The sequence below is a fragment of the Dunckerocampus dactyliophorus genome, chromosome 18 (assembly GCF_027744805.1).
Source record: "Dunckerocampus dactyliophorus isolate RoL2022-P2 chromosome 18, RoL_Ddac_1.1, whole genome shotgun sequence".
Taxonomy (NCBI): domain Eukaryota; kingdom Metazoa; phylum Chordata; class Actinopteri; order Syngnathiformes; family Syngnathidae; genus Dunckerocampus; species Dunckerocampus dactyliophorus.
The window spans coordinates 20,834,739-20,853,626 of NC_072836.1; the positions used below are offsets into that span (position 1 = coordinate 20,834,739).

At 43.9% G+C, this 18,888-nt stretch overlaps 2 protein-coding genes across 4 annotated transcripts; one reads left to right on the forward strand and one right to left on the reverse strand.

The window, feature by feature from the left end:
* Window positions 1-3,935: 3,935 nt before the first annotated feature.
* On the reverse strand, window positions 3,936-9,883 carry luc7l3 (LUC7-like 3 pre-mRNA splicing factor). Of its 3 annotated transcripts, none has more exons than XM_054758536.1 (11): window positions 9,662-9,882; window positions 9,178-9,244; window positions 9,025-9,064; window positions 8,798-8,942; window positions 8,640-8,717; window positions 8,449-8,553; window positions 6,593-6,754; window positions 6,078-6,439; window positions 5,777-5,997; window positions 5,463-5,686; window positions 3,936-4,221 (listed from the first exon to the last, which is right to left on the reverse strand). In XM_054758536.1, the coding sequence occupies exons 1-10, from the start codon at window positions 9,758-9,760 to the stop codon at window positions 5,496-5,498; spliced, it is 1,470 nt and encodes a 489-aa protein (XP_054614511.1). In that variant the 5' UTR covers window positions 9,761-9,882; the 3' UTR covers window positions 3,936-4,221; window positions 5,463-5,495. The 3 variants fall into 3 exon arrangements, with proteins under 3 accessions (XP_054614511.1, XP_054614510.1, XP_054614512.1); XM_054758535.1 differs by having other exon boundaries at window positions 3,936-4,224; XM_054758537.1 differs by having other exon boundaries at window positions 3,936-5,686; window positions 8,640-8,714; window positions 9,662-9,883.
* A 405-nt stretch (window positions 9,884-10,288) lies between these two features.
* Window positions 10,289-16,982, forward strand: ankrd40 (ankyrin repeat domain 40). Its single transcript, XM_054758544.1, has 5 exons — window positions 10,289-10,780; window positions 11,142-11,290; window positions 11,518-12,144; window positions 13,374-13,555; window positions 13,667-16,982. Exons 1-5 carry the CDS (start codon window positions 10,647-10,649, stop codon window positions 13,808-13,810), a joined length of 1,236 nt encoding a protein of 411 aa, XP_054614519.1. The 5' UTR covers window positions 10,289-10,646; the 3' UTR covers window positions 13,811-16,982.
* Window positions 16,983-18,888: the final 1,906 nt, after the last annotated feature.

Sequence of the window (18,888 nt, forward strand, 5' to 3'; positions counted from 1 at the left end):
ATTGGGGTGCAGGGTACACCCTGGACGGGTCGTCAGCCAATCACAGGGCGTATTTAGACAAACAAGCATTCACACTGATATCCCCTCAGCCAAATTCCATCCTTTTGTTTAAATGTCATCCTTTTATCACCCTCACCCATCTTCAGCTCCTTGAGGGAGGGTCATGGCGGACAGGCTCGTCCTTGCTGTGACCTTCAAAAGGGCTTTTGATGGTCAGGTGGGAGTGAAAACCCTCTGGCTGCTCTGCCCAGGCTTCCTGGCGCCCGGCGGGTAAGTTTGGGCCAGAACTCCCAGTCAAATAAAAAAACTGCATGAGCAGTATGAAACGGGTCAGGAAGGAAGGCAGAAAGAGAGGGACGCTGGGCGGTTATTTCTCGTTGTGGAGCCCAGTCCCGTGGTGGAGCCATCTGCTGAAGGCGTGAGACTTGAGTGTAGTGTAAATACTAACGTTGCTTTCACGCCACATGGTACCGGCATGACCGAACTTGAGTCTACTACAGTTTGTGGAGCAAAATGGTGGTGTTAGCTGTGTTGCTACAGTAGCTCATTAGGCAGAATTTGTGTGGCTTATTGCAGAAAAGATGCACCTGTGCAGTCTAATGTCAGACCTGTCATACAGGTATGGTATTACTTAACCACGGCAAACACAACAACAGGAGTACAAAGTGAAACGATTGCACTAAGACGACACGTGATATGATGGAAACTAAACAGAAGGTGTTTGCAGAGTGAGACTGTCACCTGGTGGTGGTTACTGGCATTGCTGTGCAGTAATCCCTAGTTTATCGTGGTTCATTGGTTCCAGTCCCGACTGCGATAAGCGAATTTCTGTGATGCAGAAATATGGTTTAACATTAGAGCCCCCGAGATATGAAATAGAACCCCCATAGTCACCGTTCCACGCGTATTACCCAATATAATACATAATAAGAGAAAATAAGACAAATTAGACTAGTGCTCATGTGTTGCTGTCAATGTGTTCCAATGCTCGGGGACATGAGTGGGGGACGGACAGGAAGTGATGTGGAGGGTTCAGAGTTGAGTTTTAGCTTGGCGTGGGTTACTGCCACAACAGTGTCCCGTGTTAGGGATTGTTGTGCCTGTTGACAGATCATTAAATAAGGGGGTCACACTTTACAGTAAGGTACACAAAAATAGAGTTGTTGTTGAGGAACGAATGACTAAGGCACATACATTTAGGGTCGTTACTGAGGAACTAATGAGGAACTAATGAGTAGTGGTTAGGGTTAGGGAGGTTCGTTCCTCATTAACTACTGTAATGTTGTGTTCCTTGTTGTAAAGTGTTACCAATAAAGGCAATAAAAGCCTGTTGCTCTGGCGATCAAGTCTGGTGCTTGTGTGTCTCACGAGCACTATGGTAACATTGCTGGCACCTAGTGACCAGTGTACAACACTACATATCACAACGTCTTTGAATACGTCTTGTGAATGCCTCGTTTGTATTTTACTTCATTTAGCCAGTTTTATTCTTAAAATGCTTAATTTAGGCAGAAAATACGTCCAGTTTGCTTAAGAGTTGTGGTGCCGTCACAAAAACAAAAAGTCAAAGAAAAAAAAGCAAACCACACTGGAGTTCAGTCTCATGAGGTTTGCTTGCATTATGTAGTTGTCGGATGTAATGCATGATGAGGCCTTTTTTAAAATGCTGGTTAAACTCCAAATTGGACCGCGTTTGGGCTGTTTCTTTTTTATGATGGCGAGAGTTTGCAATGATGTAGAACTGCACTGCATCACACCCAGAGGAGTTTCTTGAATATTTACTCATGCAGGTACATCATTTGATAAGAATCTAACCTTAGTGGCCACTGGCCGGCACATGCATCTTGTAGAATGACGCAACATTTCATTTCATTTCATTTTTGACAGTAGAAACACAGGAGCAATTGACTTGTGGATGCTTGGGTGACTTATTAAATAGGTTGTAAAGTAACCAGGCCCAAGCATTATGTGAGCAGCCAGTGTTTATTTCATGTTGTCAACTTTGACTGACAGTTCAGGGGGTGCAGCATGTCTGCCAGTGTAATAAAAAAGCTTTTTTGTTGATAATGGTGCCGCTCTATGCAGTAACCCATATTCCCTTTATAATAAATGTGTGACGTCACCGTGCAGTGAAAGTGCCTTTTAGACGGGGATGACTAATGGCGCGTTGGGGCACGACGTATGAAAGAATATATAGACCATAATAATTCATACAGCATGTGGTTTGATTTAAATTGTTTAGCATTGATTTTCTTGTGTTTTAAAGTGAAATGCATTAGCATTGATGAAGAAGCTCGTAGTCACAGTTGTTTGTGTGTGTGTAGTGTTTGTGTGTGTGTGTATGTGTGTGTGCAGCATGCCTGCAAGGCTGCATGGCATCCTAGTATCTCCTGCAACAGTAATGAAACGTTAAGCCAATAGAATATAAGCGTGGCAGCTGTGCACGGATGTTAATGGAAGTATGAGCACAGACGGGGGGGGGGGAATCTAATTCTTTCGTGGGAATATGACTGACAAGCTGACAAAAAGCTGCAAGTGTGTGTTGGGAGTCTCTGTCATTAATCAGCAAGGTGACAGCATTGATGAATTGCCTTCTCTGTAGCATCGCCTGCATGATGCGTCACCTCATGACCACGAGCGCAGATTAATTGTGTAAGAGCTGAGAGACACTTTTCTCTTCTTTGGACTATTTAGTGGCACACACATTAGTACGCCCAGTCTATGGCTCGTATGAGCTGACTACTGTGCCGAGTGGGGAATTCATGTTCTTTTAGTGACTGCGGCCATAACTGGGTTTCATCCTTGCTGCTTGCAACGGAAGGTACAATGTGAGCCCTCATGATATGTTTGGCGTGCGCTTCATGCAGGGGCGGAGCCAGATATGGTTCATTGAGAGGGGGGGGGGGGGGGGGGGGAGCATGCTGCTCTGTGCACCACAGAGCCGCATTTGTCAAAATTGCCCCCCAGCCGTGAGAGTGGCAACTGGCGTGACCACGGCCACCCATAAGCTCAGCCACTGGCCTCATGGTTTGATCTTTATGAAACATGGACGCATACTGCCCTCTGCTGTTATACTGACACTCTACAGGCAGGTTCAGCACTGCTAAAAAAATAAAATAAATGTATGAGTAGCATCTTTTTTAGAAACTAAGTCAAGCAGTCGTATACCTTTTTGAGAGTTGAAATAAATATTTAAATTAATATGTAGTAAAAATGTGGATTTTACGTTTACTAACACACCAAAAATGCCTTGTTCCAAAAATAAATACCGTCTGTACCTCTTGCTTAACTTGTGAAAATGACAAAAAAAAAAAGTAATGCCAAAAAACGAACAAACTTTGACGTATGTGTTTAATTGGGCCCAGGCCCAACCATGATAAATGATTTTCTACAATATATCAAATCAATGTTAATGGAATATTTTCTTAGTTAAGAGATCTTGTGACCCCCCCCCCCCCCACCACCACACACACACACACACACACACACACACACACACACACACACACACTATTTACTTGATGTGGTCAACATGCAGCCAAGGAAAGGAACAGTCGTCACAAGTTTTTACCTTTTATTCCTCAAGACCACATGGACATTAAAAGCAGAGTAAACCTAAACACGCCTTCAGTCTTCAGTCAAAATGATTTGATCCAAAAGAAAAATCTTTTTTTTTTTTTTTTTTAAACAGCAAGAGAAGCAATCAATGCGAGCTCAATGTGGGAGGAAAAAGAGCCACGCCTTGTCATTGGATTAACATTTTACATAACTGTCTTTAAAAAAAAAAAAAAAAGTAACATAAAAAAATCAGGAAAGTGAAGTAGGACCCGACAGACCAAAATAAACCACAAGTACTGTTTTTAATGACTAAATGCAGAGAAAAAGGAGCTTCTCACACAAAAAAATCTGTCTACCGAGTTTGGTATTAAGTGAAGTCTGTCTAATGTCTAGACCACCCCCCCCCGGGGCCCCTCCTAAATTAAACAATTGAACCACAACGACCCTCATCCAGCTATGAGACTGACACATAGAAACATTAAAATCAGTGTTGTTGTTTTTTTTTTTTACTCCCTCGCTCCTCATTTCCACATGTATGTTCTTGACTTTAAATAAGCCCCTACGCATTTGTGGATCACCTTGTTTGTAAGCGGCCAAGTGTCGGGGTGAAGGTGAGGTCGGGGTGATCTCCTGTTCTTCCTCCGTCGGGTATCCCGGATTCCCCTGCTGGGCAAACATTTTCATACAAGCGAATGTTAGCAAGGGACCTCAGCGACTGCTTTGCAACATGTCTGCTACAGGAGCAGCAATAATCTCAAGAAAGCATCACACTAACAAGATTACAAAACATCCTGACACATCTGATGCCTTGTCAGCGTTTGACTGAACATTCCTGAACAATGTCTAGCAAGCCTGACACCACGTTGCAACTAAATGTTTACGGGTGTCACAGCTGTTTTGATATTCCCTTAGTTGTGATCAAAGTGAACAGATGTGACATAGAAATGATCAGAGAACTATGACATAACCTATGGCAAATGCTAAACCAAGCAGGAGCTTTCGCTCCGATACTTGAATGATGAAAGCTAACGACAGACAAACATTTCACAGTCAAGCTCTCAAGTTCATGTTGTTCTGACAGGCAACAGCATTCACAAAAGGATGTGGGTATAGAAAGGAGTACCTGGGGTGAGTACCTGCACAGTTTGACAGTCAGAGTATCCATGATTTTTAATTTGCCCTTTGCACATGTGGTCTCGCTCACAACACCAACGCTGTGTGAGGTGTGGAAGTCAGCTGCAAATTATGCGATAAACCCTACCCTCCAGTTAGTAACGTTAGCCCCCCCCCCGGTTACTATGACAACCCCATCCACCACCCACCCAAAAGAAACACACACTGCATGTCATTATCAGGCACAATAAGGGATTCCATGGCAAAGTATTTGTGTGTTTACACAAGGGGATAAAAACAGTCCCTGTTATGGGCACATATAAACACACAGGAGTATTTTCAAATGTAGCTGAACAAGTTATTAAATCAATACTGCCAATTGGAAGAAAAAAAGCAAGCAGGAAAATTGCTTGGATTCATGAAGATTTTTCTGCTACTTTTGTCCACAAAAAGACAAACAACTTGAAGGATGAAAACCGATACAAGACGAGGGGTACCTCTGGGCATGTTAGCTCAGGGCTACACTGGCCTTTCCCTCTTGGCTTTGAGTGAATTTTTTCTACCTTCTTCTCATTCATCGAGCCTAGTCCTTCATCTTCAGTGCATACTTATGATGCACTATTCAAAAACAGGATATGGTACATCAGACAAACATTATCAGCATTGAGTGAATGCAAAGGCACAAAAGTGGGAGGGAGGGAGGTGCATAGGAAGAGGGGGCAATGTGGGAACGGTGGGGGAGTGTGTGGGAGTCAGGGAGTGAGGGTGGGTGAGTAGAAGGACGCACTTACCTGAGTCTGATCTGAGGTCCTATCAGATCAGTTTTAATTGGACTGAGTGTCACCTTCAGAATGGAGGAGCTCTTGCTGGCCGTTAAGGAGGGGGGGGGAGGCCACGGCAGCAGCCTCTGTCTCCATGGGCTCCACTTCTGTTGAAGCCTTGACAGCATCTGCATCGCTCTCAGAGTTCTTGTCTTTCTTGGAGCTGCTGCTCTTCTCCTCTGATGATTTACGGTCTGGAAAACACACGAGCAAAGTCAGCTGGTTAGTAGAATGTAGGAGAGCCCATGTGACATGTTGTGAGAGTACGTGGCATGGGTCGTCACCTTTGTCCTTGGATGACCGCTCTCTCTCTCGGTCTCTATCCCTGTCTCTCTCCTTATCTCTCTCCCTGTCCCGGTCCCGACTGCGGCTGCGGTGGCGGTGAGCCCTGCGCTCTGAGCTATGCGACCTCCTCCTGTCGCGGCTGCGGGAGCGCCGCTTCCGGTCAGAGCGGTCGCGGTCACGGCTGCGTCTCCTGTCCCTTTCCCTGTCTCTATCACGGCTCCTGTAGAATTAGCAAAATGTCAGCAATGCACAAGCATGACGTTTCTATAGAAACATTTGCCAAAAAAAGGTGCAAGGTACCTGCTGCGTCTACGGTCCCTATCTCTGCTCCTGGACCTTCGACGATCACGTGAGCGACTCCTTTTCCTGTCTGATGCTCGGCTGGAGTGACGGCTGTTGGAATTGCTTCGGCGTGCCCGTCGGTCCCTGTCTCTCTCCCGGTCCCTGTCTCTCTCCCGGTCCCTGTCTCTCTCCCTGTCCCTGTCTCTCTCCCGCTCCTTCTCCCGCTCTTTCTCACGTTCTTTCTCCCGCTCCTTCTCCTTTTCTTCCTCCTCTTTCCGCTTCTTCTCCCGCTCCTCCCTCTCACGCTCACGCTCTTCTCTGTCTTTCTTAACGACCGGGTTTTCACCTTGAGGGTCCTCTGAGCGGCGTCGTAGCTTCTCCTGTTGGTAGTCAAGCAAACGAGAAAGTTATTTATAACAAAATGATCATCAATGTGTTTCAATTGACCATTTAAAATTGCAGTGATTTGTTTTTTTAAAATGCATAGCGACAGCTTTTGTTACTCCCATCCTTCCAAAATGTGGTGCTGTTACCTTTAGCTCCTCCACAGTGGATTTGATCTTAGCGTAGCCCATATGCTGCTTTCCCATCAAGTGGTCATCCACACGAGACTGCGCGTCACCCACAATCAGGAAGGCCCCGCACACCTCGCACACCTCCATCTGTTTCTCCTGGGCCGCAAAGCTCTCAATGGTCTGAATGACAAGTAACGTGCTACATCAGTTGGGAATGATGTCATTTGCTACATAACTACTGGAAACCCATGAAGCTTCAGAATTGTTAGGGAAGACTACAGTATTTCAAAGGAAAAGTGAACTTTTTTGGGGAATTTTGCCCATCATCCACAATCCTTATGTGAGACATGAACACACGTCTCTCTTTTCTGTGTTCTAAAAGGAGTCAGCTAAGAATGCACGTAATGGGGCGCACCTATACCGCCTATAAAGCCTTCCGAAAACCTCCAAAAAGCACCAACAAGGCCCCATTTGCATGTGACCTGCGTATTAACCAAGCTACAGCGACATTGTTATTAACATTGTTACACTGAACAACTACTTTACTGGCATAGTGACACCTTGCCACAACACACCTGCGAGCTACGAGCCAGCTCGCGACTAGCTCCACCACACTCGCTCACAGGGAGTCAGCGCCGTGCTCACAATGCCTCAGGCCACTAACGAAAGGTAACGCTGCATATTGGAGCTGCCGCCACTGCTGGTGTGTTTTTGAGTTTGGAAACATCAACGCTAGGTGTAGCAATCGTTTCTATGTTGTTATATGAAATCAATGTGCACAGGAAGGAAGTTCTGCAAGTATTACATGTTAGCATGAATGTGCGTGTTAATAAAAAGTTCATTTTCTTCCGTAATATCATTCAACTTTTGAAACACATATTCATATATTCTAGGTTCATTGTGCATGCTGTGATTTAGATTTTGATGGCATACAGCTCAAGAAAACCCCCAAATCCATGTGTCATAATATTAGAATATTCTGACAGTACTCAGTCTCAAAGTACTCAGTTTCCTAATTTAAAAATCAGCTAATTAACTCAAAACACCTGTTAAGGTTCCCTGAGCCTATAAAAACTTGTCAGCCTGGTTCAGTTCACAAACCACAACCATGGGGAAGGCTTCTGACCTGACTGATCAGGAGGGCAAAAAACAAAGACATTTCTGAAAGAGTTGGCTGTTCAAAGTGCCGTTTCAAAAGCAAATAAGAGGAAAGCTTGTTGGGAGATGAAAATGTGGGAGGAAACGCTGCACAAGCAGGAGAGATGACCAGAAGCTTAAGAAAATTCTGAAGTAGAGCCGCTTCAAAAATTCGACTGAGCTCACAACACAGACGTATCCTAAAACCCCAAAACAAAAACAAACGTTTGACCTGGGCTTTGGATAAAAAGAATCGGACTGTTGGCCAGTGGTCCAAGGTCCTGTTCTCACAGACAGAAGCTGCCTAAAGTCCAGTGTGAAGTTTCCTCAGTCTGTGATGATTTGGGGTGCCATGTCATCTGCTGGTTATATCAAGTGCAGAGTCAATGCAGATGACTACCTGGAGATCTTGCAGCACTTCATGCTTCGGAGATGCTGACTTCATATTCCAACATAACCTGGCACCTGCCCACAGTGCCAGTGTGTTCCACTACATGCATTAATGAGCTGCCTCTTTTCAGCTGTTTTTACATATTGAGAAGACACAGAAATGAGAAAGGTGTGCTTATGTCTCAAGACGATTGTGGATGATGGGCATTTTTTTTAAAGTGCAGTTTTCCTTCAAAGCAAGAATGAATGCATGAAAAGCACAACATGTGAAGAACATCAGCAAATTTCGGGGTGGAAACCACAGTAACTGGAGAGCATAATTCGCAGGGCTGAGTTAGATGACTCACCGAAGGGTTTGCGCTGAGTTGCTCCCTCTCCTCCTTGAGCTGCTCTACCAGCTTCATCATTCCTTGAGCCTCCTCCACACGGCCCTCAGAGCCCAGCTCCTCAATCTATGCCACAGCAAAAATGGGGAAGTTAAACCAGTCATTTGAATGGAAAAACAAGTGAATGTTATTGTGCATTGTTCACAACCAACCTGCACAACTAAATCCTCGATCTTTTCTGTTAGAACCTGAGCCTTCTCCTCATTCTTTCCTGCCGGAGGAGGAGCCTGCTGTGAGAAACATATGCATATGCATAATGATAACACAATAACACACAAAATACGTGTTTAACAAAAAAAACCCCACATACCCCTGAATTTTGCTGAGCTTGAGAGAGAGCAAGGCGAGCGTGCCCTCTGCGAATACGGCGTTCCACCTCGGCCAGGAGTGACTGCAGATAGCGCAGAAAGTCCCGCTCGTAGCCCTCCTTCATGAACCGTGAGCTTTTCTCATAACTGGACACGGGGAAAATAATTGTAATCAGTTACACTAAAGGGAACAAACAAAGTGAGGTGTTATAACGCCTCTAAAACTTACACTTTCCTAAGATTTTCATCATGAATTTTCTCACAGGGGCCTGCCAAGAAAAAATACACATACGAGCCACAACACAATCAAATGAGATCCACTACAACCGTAACTTTGATGCATTAACTGTAAAGTGCAATTGTATACATGTGTTTGACTTACCCAAATCAGAGCGTGTGTTTGTAAATAACTCCGCTGGACAGAAGCCACACAGGTAGTATCGACATACCTAATTGCAGCAAAGAGATGTACTTAGCTTCATCGTATTCAAATCTCACCTACATTTATAACTTACATTGATCACAAAAACGTGATAGCTTCAGGTACGTTATTAACGTGAACGTGTTCCAACTAGAGAACAATTCCTAGAATGTAAATTTATAGTAAAGGGTGCCTCATTTTGAAGATTAGCATTAGCCTTAGCAGACACTCGTGCTGCGCCGCACTTGCTAACAACGGATGGACGTGTGTGTATGTTATTATACGCGACATGCTGCGTCTAATTGGGTTTTTAGTCCCATTATATTAAATAGTTATCGTTAAGACATGTTAGCGACACAAAGAGAATCCCGTCTCCAAACTCAAGTCTTTTAATTTCGTTAGCTATCAAACTCACACGGCTAACATTAACAGGATGCTAACTTACGCTCTCGTCGTCCCATTTGACGTTTGAACGCTTCTCGTCCGGGGCCAAATTTCGATCTCGGCCCATTAGCTCATCGAGCAGTTGGGCTGCGGAAAGCATTTTCAAGCTTAACTTGAAGTACTGATGTTAAACACAACAATATTTCGCGGAGATCCAGTTCACACCATCTAATGCTCCCAAAGTACATTGAATCAAAATGGCAGCTGCGGCACCGATGACGTCATCCTGTACTTACTGCTAAGTGAAGCCGAGGCCTTTGACCCGGAAATGGAACCCAACACCAAACTGCACACTGGAAACGTGCTATGAATGGTATGTAAAAGAAAATATTGCAATTCTCTAATATTGTGTTCTTACTTTAAAAGAAAGCCACAACCATAAAAGCACAATATATATGTATATCATTTGTACACACTCAAGATAAGCACATGTATTTAGAAATGGAAGAATCCAACCATATTACAGATTTTGAAAAAGCAAGCAATATTTTGCGATAATTATTTGCAAGGGAAATCCCTTAACGTAATAACAATACATGATCTATAATAAATACATATGACACAAATAAATGCTAACAATTGTCAATCGGGCTACACAGTGGTGTGGAACTACAGTTGCGTAGCTGTTGTTCCATCTAAAAGTGTCCCCCGATGAGGCGGCGGTGCTTCTGGCAACCCGCTGACGGAACGCTGATACCGCCGATAAGCTTGAGTGGATAAACCCTGTGTTGAATGTGACACGAGAAACTTAACCAACAACAAGGGTAAATAGGGATTGTCAGGAGTTATCATATTATAAAAGCTCCAAATTATCAATTTACTAAGCCGCCTTAGCTGAAGAAATTTGTTGTTATCTGCTAACATTAGCATCACAGACCTGTCCCCACCTAGTCAAGCTAGCAAGTTGTTCATATTTAGCCCGGGCGGCTAATGCTAGAAGCTTTTGCAAATCCTATGAACTCGGGAATATCGCTGTCTCTGCAAACATGTCCACCACTTCATTGGATAAAGAACTACAGGAGCGACTGAGAGAGGCTTCTGCCATCGGGGATATTGACGAAGTGCGGACACTGGTGGAGAGTGGAGTAAACATCAACTCCCAAAACGAAATAAATGGATGGTAAGTTTGCGCGCTGTTGAGTGTGGTCTTTCTAACACGAACGGACACAAAATTCCTGTAGTTATTGTAATACATTGATGCTTATTTATAGTTCAAGGGTGTCGCGTGCATCAGGTTTGATCTGTGCTATCCAATTAGGTAAAACATGGCTTAATCCTTCCAAAGTCCTTTTAGCAGTTAATTTGGGATGTTGAGTGAAAGGAAAAACGAAAAAGACAACATGTTAACTGCAACACAGCTCCCTTTGTATTAAGAAGAATTACTTGTAGTGGTGTTTGATTAACTCAATGGTGGCAGGTATACTAACTCCCCTCACTGCTGTTTTGGTGTCTGATTTAAATGTGATCTCTAATCTGACCAGGACGTGCCTACATTGGGCATGCAAGCGGAACCATAAGCACATAGTGTCCTACTTACTAAGTAGTGGCGCAGACAAAGACATCCTTACAGCTAAGGATGAGATGGCCTCTCAGCTCACATCCAAGCCGGAGATCAAACGACTTTTAGGAGGTAAGCAATACCCCAGTTACTTCCTGGTTTGTGTCTGTTTCATAGATTTATGTGAATAAATATGCAATGTGCAGGTAGTAGCATGCAAGCAATCGGAGCTTGACAGAGGCGACCTCAAAGCCCTCCGGTCGGACGTAAACATACTTGCTGGATGTCTCAAATGTCCGACTTTCAAGTTTTCAGAGTTATCTGGTTTGGGATATTGACATATTTGAATGTTTCCACAGTTGAAGTGGAGGACCTGCCTGAAGTCAAGGAGCCTGAGTTACCAATCATCCCCAATTATTTGTCCAACCCGCCCTTTATATACTCCAAGATGGACAACAAGACAGAGCTGCTCCTATCTCAGCACCTTGCACAAAACGGATCTGTGGAACACACTGAAGGCACAGACAGCAATTCAGCCCCTCTTTCTCCAGTCCAGCACCATCACTTGCCACAGAGCCTGGCCTCTGATGACCCCCCAATCAACCCCATCCTTCACAACCAAGTTCAGGCCAGGGAATTTGTTCCCGTAGCCGAGCAAAACGGTGTGACGCCGGGCTCGGTCCCGTCTCACAACAATCACACGGTGGTAAACTGCACAGTGCCAGTGGATCTGTCGGTCGAGCCTCACCTCGTCAACCACGCCGTGCCGCACAACGGAGCCGTGTGCTCGCCTCCTTTGGCCTCGCCCAGCCCGGCTTTGGCTTGCAGCGGCGGGAGTCAGGTCCAAGCTCCGGTAGCTAATGCTAACCCGGCTGTAAACAGGCAGCAATCGGTGCCGCAGCAGATAGGCTACAGTCAGCCGGGGGGGCCTTTGCCAGCATTCCAGCCGTTTTTCTTCACAAGCACCTTCCCCGTCAACGTGCAAGGTGAGTGCACATTCTAAAGCAGGGATCACCAATGTTTTTCCTTGTGAGAGCTACTTTTACAAAATGAAAATGGCCAAGAGCTACTCATTTTTGTAACATTTATTTTCAGATCCTATTTTAAACCCAAACAAAGCGAATATGCTTGTTTTACCAGAACATGAACAAAATGCTGGTGTCCACAACTCACATGTTGTATTTCACAATGCATTTCTTTCTACTGTTCTTTCATTATTACCTGAACACCTGAATGAAAAGCAGGCTTGCGGGCACCTCATGTGGTCGTGTCAAGGAGCAATGCTGTAGAAATGAAACTTGGATAGCTGTACACCGTCGTCCTTCGTTTAGAGCATAGAAAACCCGTTTGACTTTCTAAGTACGGGTTTATTGTTTGAGCCCTGTACACATGAAATAACACCCCTATAGTCACTTTTAAAATCCAATTTTTTTTTTTATATCACATTGCGCAGGCTACGATATCACTGCCTCTCCAATTTACTTCTTTGAAACTTAGAGTGCTTCAAACGGAGTGGGGAAGAAGGACAAAGAAGCCAATAACTTTGCACTTCCACACGGAATGAGAGGAGAACCTTTGTTTTCCCCCATTTGATCAGCCATGGCATGTCGGCTCGGCTCTGCTGGCTCAGTAGCCAGTCTCCATGCTGTGTGAAAGGTCATGTAATTTAACGTCATGCCTAGTCACCACGATACTACATATAACTTCTTTCAATGTTTATTGAATAATAGGCTGTTGTCAACCACCAAACAGCCATCATTTATTTAATTAATGATTTTTTGAAAAACCGCAATCTATTGAGGGAGTGATATTCGAACTGCGACTGTACGGTAATCCCTCCTTTTATCCCGGTTAATCGGATCAAGACCTGACCGAAGTGAATTTCCGCAAAGTAGGGTTCCTTATTTATTAATGGAATATTTTGAAAACCTGTTTACAACCTTCTAAATGCTGTTTTTAACATTATTAAAGCTAGACATGAAATAACACCCCATTAGTCACCTTTCACTCGTGCTACCCAATACAGTAGACATAATAAGAGAATATAAGACATAATATAAACTCACACATGTTAGCATTGGGAGAATTCATTATTGTTTTTTGTTTGACTTCCTGTTCTGTACATTACTTCCTGTGGTGGCTATGTAACATTGCTGACACCTGGTGACCTGTGTAGAACACGAGTGGCTTAAATCCCGCAATTCTTCCACTGCAGAGTTAGTACTGAAGGTGCGTATTCAGAACCCAAACACGCGGGAGAACGACTTCATCGAAGTGGAGCTGGACCGCCAGGAGCTGACGTATCGCTCGCTGCTGAGAGTCTGCTGCCGTGAATTGGACGTCAGTGCCGAGCATGTGGAGAAGATCCGCAAGCTGCCAAACACGATGTTGAGAAAGGTAAGGTGGACTTTATTTCATTTTTATTGACACTTGAATGCGTTTTGACACGCCAGGAGACTGCGGAAGTGGAAATATGCTTCCTCAGCAAGTGTGTTCTTCCATGCCCAGGACAAAGATGTTGCCCGCCTGCAGGACTTCCAGGAGCTGGAGGTCGTCTTGGAGAAATCCGAGGGCCTGGCCTTCTTCTCCGGCGCAGGGAACCTGACGGACAGACCCTGCTACAACATGAAGGCCTCCCGCCTCACCTACTAGCGCGCCCCAACAGAGTCTCCCTGCTCCTAACGGGCTTGTGTAGCCGCCCTGGGGCAGCCGTTAACCAGTTGCCTGCCCAGATCTCCTTGTCAAGCTTTGTACAGCTTGGGTGTTCTGCCAACTTTCTTATCAAGTTCATGAGCTATCGTCCTCCTCCGGGCCCTTTCGCTGCTTTCGTGTTCCCAACTAGTTGTAAGAGATTACTGATGCATGTCCTGGATTATGAGAGAACGTATTGCCCCCCCCCCCCCCCCCCCACCCCCCCCACCCACCCACCCACAATCTCTTGCCGTGCCAGGACTCCAGTGGAACACCAAGGGGTAGGTCGAGGACGCAGGCTTGTCTTCCTGTAGACTGAACGGGTATCTGCAATAGCCTTATATGGACGTGTCCACCCGCTAGCTGTGGACAAAGTTCTCATTTAAATCCGGTTTGCATAAGCCCTCACAGAGCCTGTGCAGAAGACTTGGTAATGTACTCCACACCCTCATACATGCTGTTGCTTTAACCTTAGTGTCTTTGCTGCAAAGGGAACTTCTGTTAGTTGCTTAATTAAACATCTTTTTTTTGGGACTTAATCATTGTAACTGCTGACTGCACGCGTTCCATCTGTCAGCATGGAGAGTGCTGTGGAAAAGCAGCAATTCTTTCTTCACGTTATTTCATTGAGTTCAATGCGTTCCAGTATGAAGCCTTGTGTGGCGATGACATTTTGTACGCAGCTCCCGCGTATGTTGACAATTTAATAACACAGTGAGCCCATTTGACCTGCTGATAAGCAAACTGTGCGTCACAAAGGAATGCAGCGGTGCAGGTTTTCCCTTTTATCAAGTAAAGAAGAATGACGAAAGCACCTGCTTATCAGACACGCTGTGCCGTACAAGCAAACACTCCTGCCACATTCTTCCAAGAAAAGTCCATTTACTAACAATCTCAATCTTGTAGGCCAGTGATTCTCAACTGGTGGGTCGCGAGTCTTGGCCTGGGCAAAAAAAATAAAACAACGTAATGACCCAATGTCCGTGAATGCACCTTGCGTTCTTGTCTTGCTGCGCCGCCACGAGTTGCGCCCCTTATAAATATAAGCTATTTGAGGAGTCAGAGTTGAAAAGTGTCCACAGTTTGGGTCGCCTCCTGTCAGACCAGTTGAGAACCACCGTTTGAGGCCAACCGTTCTGTTGTCATTTATGTTGTATTATTGGAGGTGGTAGCTTTATTAGATGGCTGAAGTCTGCTTGACATCACTTAAAAGCGCACTGACAAGATGACTAATAATACTAACTAAATAGTTACACTGTATATGAAGATTATTTGCTGGGGCAAGTGAAGAGCCTTGTTGTGTTCGATGAGACTTTTAATGCTGCTTTCATCATCACGTTCTTTTTACGCTGGGGCTCATTTCCCCACATTGCACATCCTCCAATCAAAAGGTTTCTTCTCCCTGTAATAACTTATCTGTTTACTGTTCAAAGCTCCACCTTAAGCTCTTACTTGTATTTCTATGTTGGACCATATATATTTTTATTAATAAGCATAGTTTTGTTCTTTTCTTTTAACCAGGTAAGCCTGTTGTGTTTGTGTCAAAACGTCTGTGGCGGAAGCTGGACTTGTTGAAGGAAAGTGCAATGTGAGGTAAAGGCAATGTTCAAGGCTTTATTGAGACAAAGGCGTAAGGTATGTTGATTCTGTGAAGAGGGTGGGGGTACTAACCTTATCTGTGGGGTTGTTTGTTCTAGAGAAGAAGCAGAATACAGCTGGACTTAACCTATGCATCCAGAGTCTGATATTTTTATAAATGAAACGTCCTGTGTACTTGCGGACATAATCGTAGGCACCGTTGATGCTGTTTGTTCTGGAGCCGTGTATGTGTTCTTTGATAAAGCATGATGAATGACTTCATCTCCATCACTTTCAGATACTTTTTTTTTTAATCTGCCCTCGACAAGAAACAGAAACAGAAACAACAAAATATTAGAATAAAGTCATATTAACATAAAAATAATGACAAAAAATAACATTGTAATACTAAGTTTCACAGTAATTTCCGCAATATAGATCACAGTATTAGTTGGGAAAAAGTTGTGATGTTACAAGAACAATGTCAAAATATTATGGGAATAAATTCAGTCAAGTTACAAAAGACACTTGAAACATTAGTAACATTTGAAAAACAACAGAAAAAATTGAAAAACGAGCAGTGGAGAAAAAGTAATAATACACTTTGTCACCTATAACACACATTTGTGATTTCCATCCATCCATTTTCTATGCCACTTGTTCTCATTAGGGTCACGGGTACGCTGGAGCCTATGCTGGCCCCAGCTGACTTTGGGTGAGAGGTGGGGTGCACCCTGGGCTGGTCGCCAGCCAGTCGCTGAGATTTCTTTAAATGAATACAAAATACATATGCACTGTAACTTGTAAGCATACCTACATGGGTTTCTTTTACAACATGTAAAATACCAAAGTGGCCCCCGCATCCTCTGATTTTTAGCATATGCGGCCCTGGTCGGACACCCCTGAAGTAAACCCTAATCCTGTCCGAACTGAAATGCAACTCGAAAGCCGCTAGAGGGCGGCAAAGACTCATTCCTTTTTTTCGTCTCGTCTCTATTGATAATCAGCTTGACGGCCCTCTTTGCTAGAAGACGCCTTTTTAGTCCTAAAAACAAGTCGGATTTAAGTCAGATTTCCCCGTTTTTAAGCAACTAGCATCAACTGTAATTGATGTTAGTTTTGGGCCCTAGATGATTGATTTGAACGGCTCTCTTTGGTGGTACAACATACATGTTCCTGATTTGTACAAACTGATTGATTTGTTGAGGATATTTCCACGGGATCGGCATGATACATACAAGCTCAAATATATTGGGGTCATCTGATATGATGAAAATGTCTTTCATTACAGTGACCGTCATGAGGGCACGCCACATCATTGCGTGGGTGGCGTTTTGAATTGGTGTTGCCAAAAAGCCAAATATAAGCAATGAGTTAACCTTCTGGCACTTGCTGATTTTGGTGACTTTACAGGGCACACTTGACCTCAGGTTCCCGTGTTGTTCTATTTGCCGAGTGTCCTGGTTTTTCCGTAATCAGAATACGGCCTCTAATATATACAGTCACCTAAAACTTCTAGCTGGTGGTGCAACAGGTTCTTGAATGTAATTTTACTTGACAAGACCAATAGCTGTTCATTTCTTCTTATTGATCATACTGGACTGCAGCTGGTAGCATCTCTTGCAGCATAAAAGAATTGTTTTGATAGGACTCATTGGATGGATCAATACTTGACTGTACCACTATGGACTATCATCTGTCATAGGACGGAACTCCATCATCCGGCATGGCTCAGGTGCTTTGATCCTCTGTAGGTGGAATGTGGTAACAAGTGCCAAGTATCACTTATAAGAGCTTAAGATCCATGTGAAAACATGCACGGAGGCAACTAACTGGGGAGGTCAGCATCTTGCCCAAGGATGCTTGACATGGTCACTGGAGGACAGCGGATCGAACCAGCAACATTGTCAAAGCGCTTGGAGTACCCTGAGGGCAGAAAGCGCTGCGTTTCCCATTTACCCTACACAGTAAAAGTCTAAATTCTAAGAGCTTAAGATCAATATGAAAACATGCATCGAGTCGACGCTTGCGCGTTTCAAAAGGCCCCCCCGCCCCCTGCTGTCCTATTCTCGTTTGACCCAGGTTTGCACAACAAGTCACTGTAGTACACTTCCTGTGTTTTTGAAACATTTTGTTATGTTCCCTTTGTGATGTAAAGAACACAAACACCACCTAAGTCACGCTCATAGCAATACACTCGTAGGTCTGTGAAGCCTCCTCAATGGAACACACGCAACAGAGTCCATGTGGTGAGCAGATGTTCCGGCAATGCAAACCAGGGAGCACAAATGTTGCATCATCTGCATCGTCAGTGTGTAAAAGACGTATAAAGGGAACAATGTGTTTGTTATTGTGACTAGCAGGTGTGCATGTCACTGGACACGCATGGACGTCTGTCCACCGGTATGCTGAGTGTCTAGGAATCAGCTTAGGGCCCCGCTTTGGCTTTTGTTCACGAGCGAGACGCTCATAATGAGCTTAGCACCAACAGTCCAACATTGTTTTAAAGCAGCTCTACCAGTCTCCTACATGACGCACGTGAAGCAAGCCCTAAGAGTAAGACGCAAGGCAACATCTTCCCCAGTACTTGGACTTGGGCCCTTGGGCCACACAAATACACGCATCACTGCGCCGTCACCTGTAACGCTAGAAAATCTGAAATGGAACTGCATTGCATTGTGGGCTAATGACGTCCAGGTCGTTGTGTAGCTTTACCAGAGTTGTCGTCATCCCATAATGCAATGTGGATGTGTAAATATCAGGGGCAGACTCGCATGCCTAGACACCCAAGGGTGTTTGAATCAGGTGATAAGCATATGGAGGACTTGTTTGGGACAGCAGGTAATCATAGCAAGTTAGCGAGACACTAATTTGTACTAATATTGGTAAAATCAAATAGAATGAACCCATGGTGGGGTCTGGGGGCCATTTGCAGCCCACGGCACATTCTAAAAATATAATTTAACAAGAAAAAAAAAACAGCATAAAGTTTAAAATATTAAAAGAATATATATATATTTTTTAAACAATAATATGAGAAACAAGTAAAACAACGGCTGAAGTTGTAATTTTTGAAAAATCAGGTTGTGGAAGAAGTTATGAGGATATGAGAATAAAGTCAAAATATCATGGAGTTAAAGTCATAATTACAAGAAGACAATGTACAAGAAGAAAGCTGAAATTAAATAAATAAATAAAAACAGCAGAAATGGAAAAAATAACTGTAATTTTATGAACATAAAGTCAAAATATTAAGAGAAAAAAAGTCACCATTTTACGAGAATAAACTGGTAATGTTCTGAGTAAAAATAATGTCCTTTTAGTAGCATAGAGTTGAAATACTCAAGAAAATAGATGTTCTTTTTTCTAAAGTCAATATTATGAAAAACAAAGTTGTATTTTTGGGGAAAACTAGGTTGGGGAAAAAGTTATAATATTACAAAAACAATTATCCAAGATTA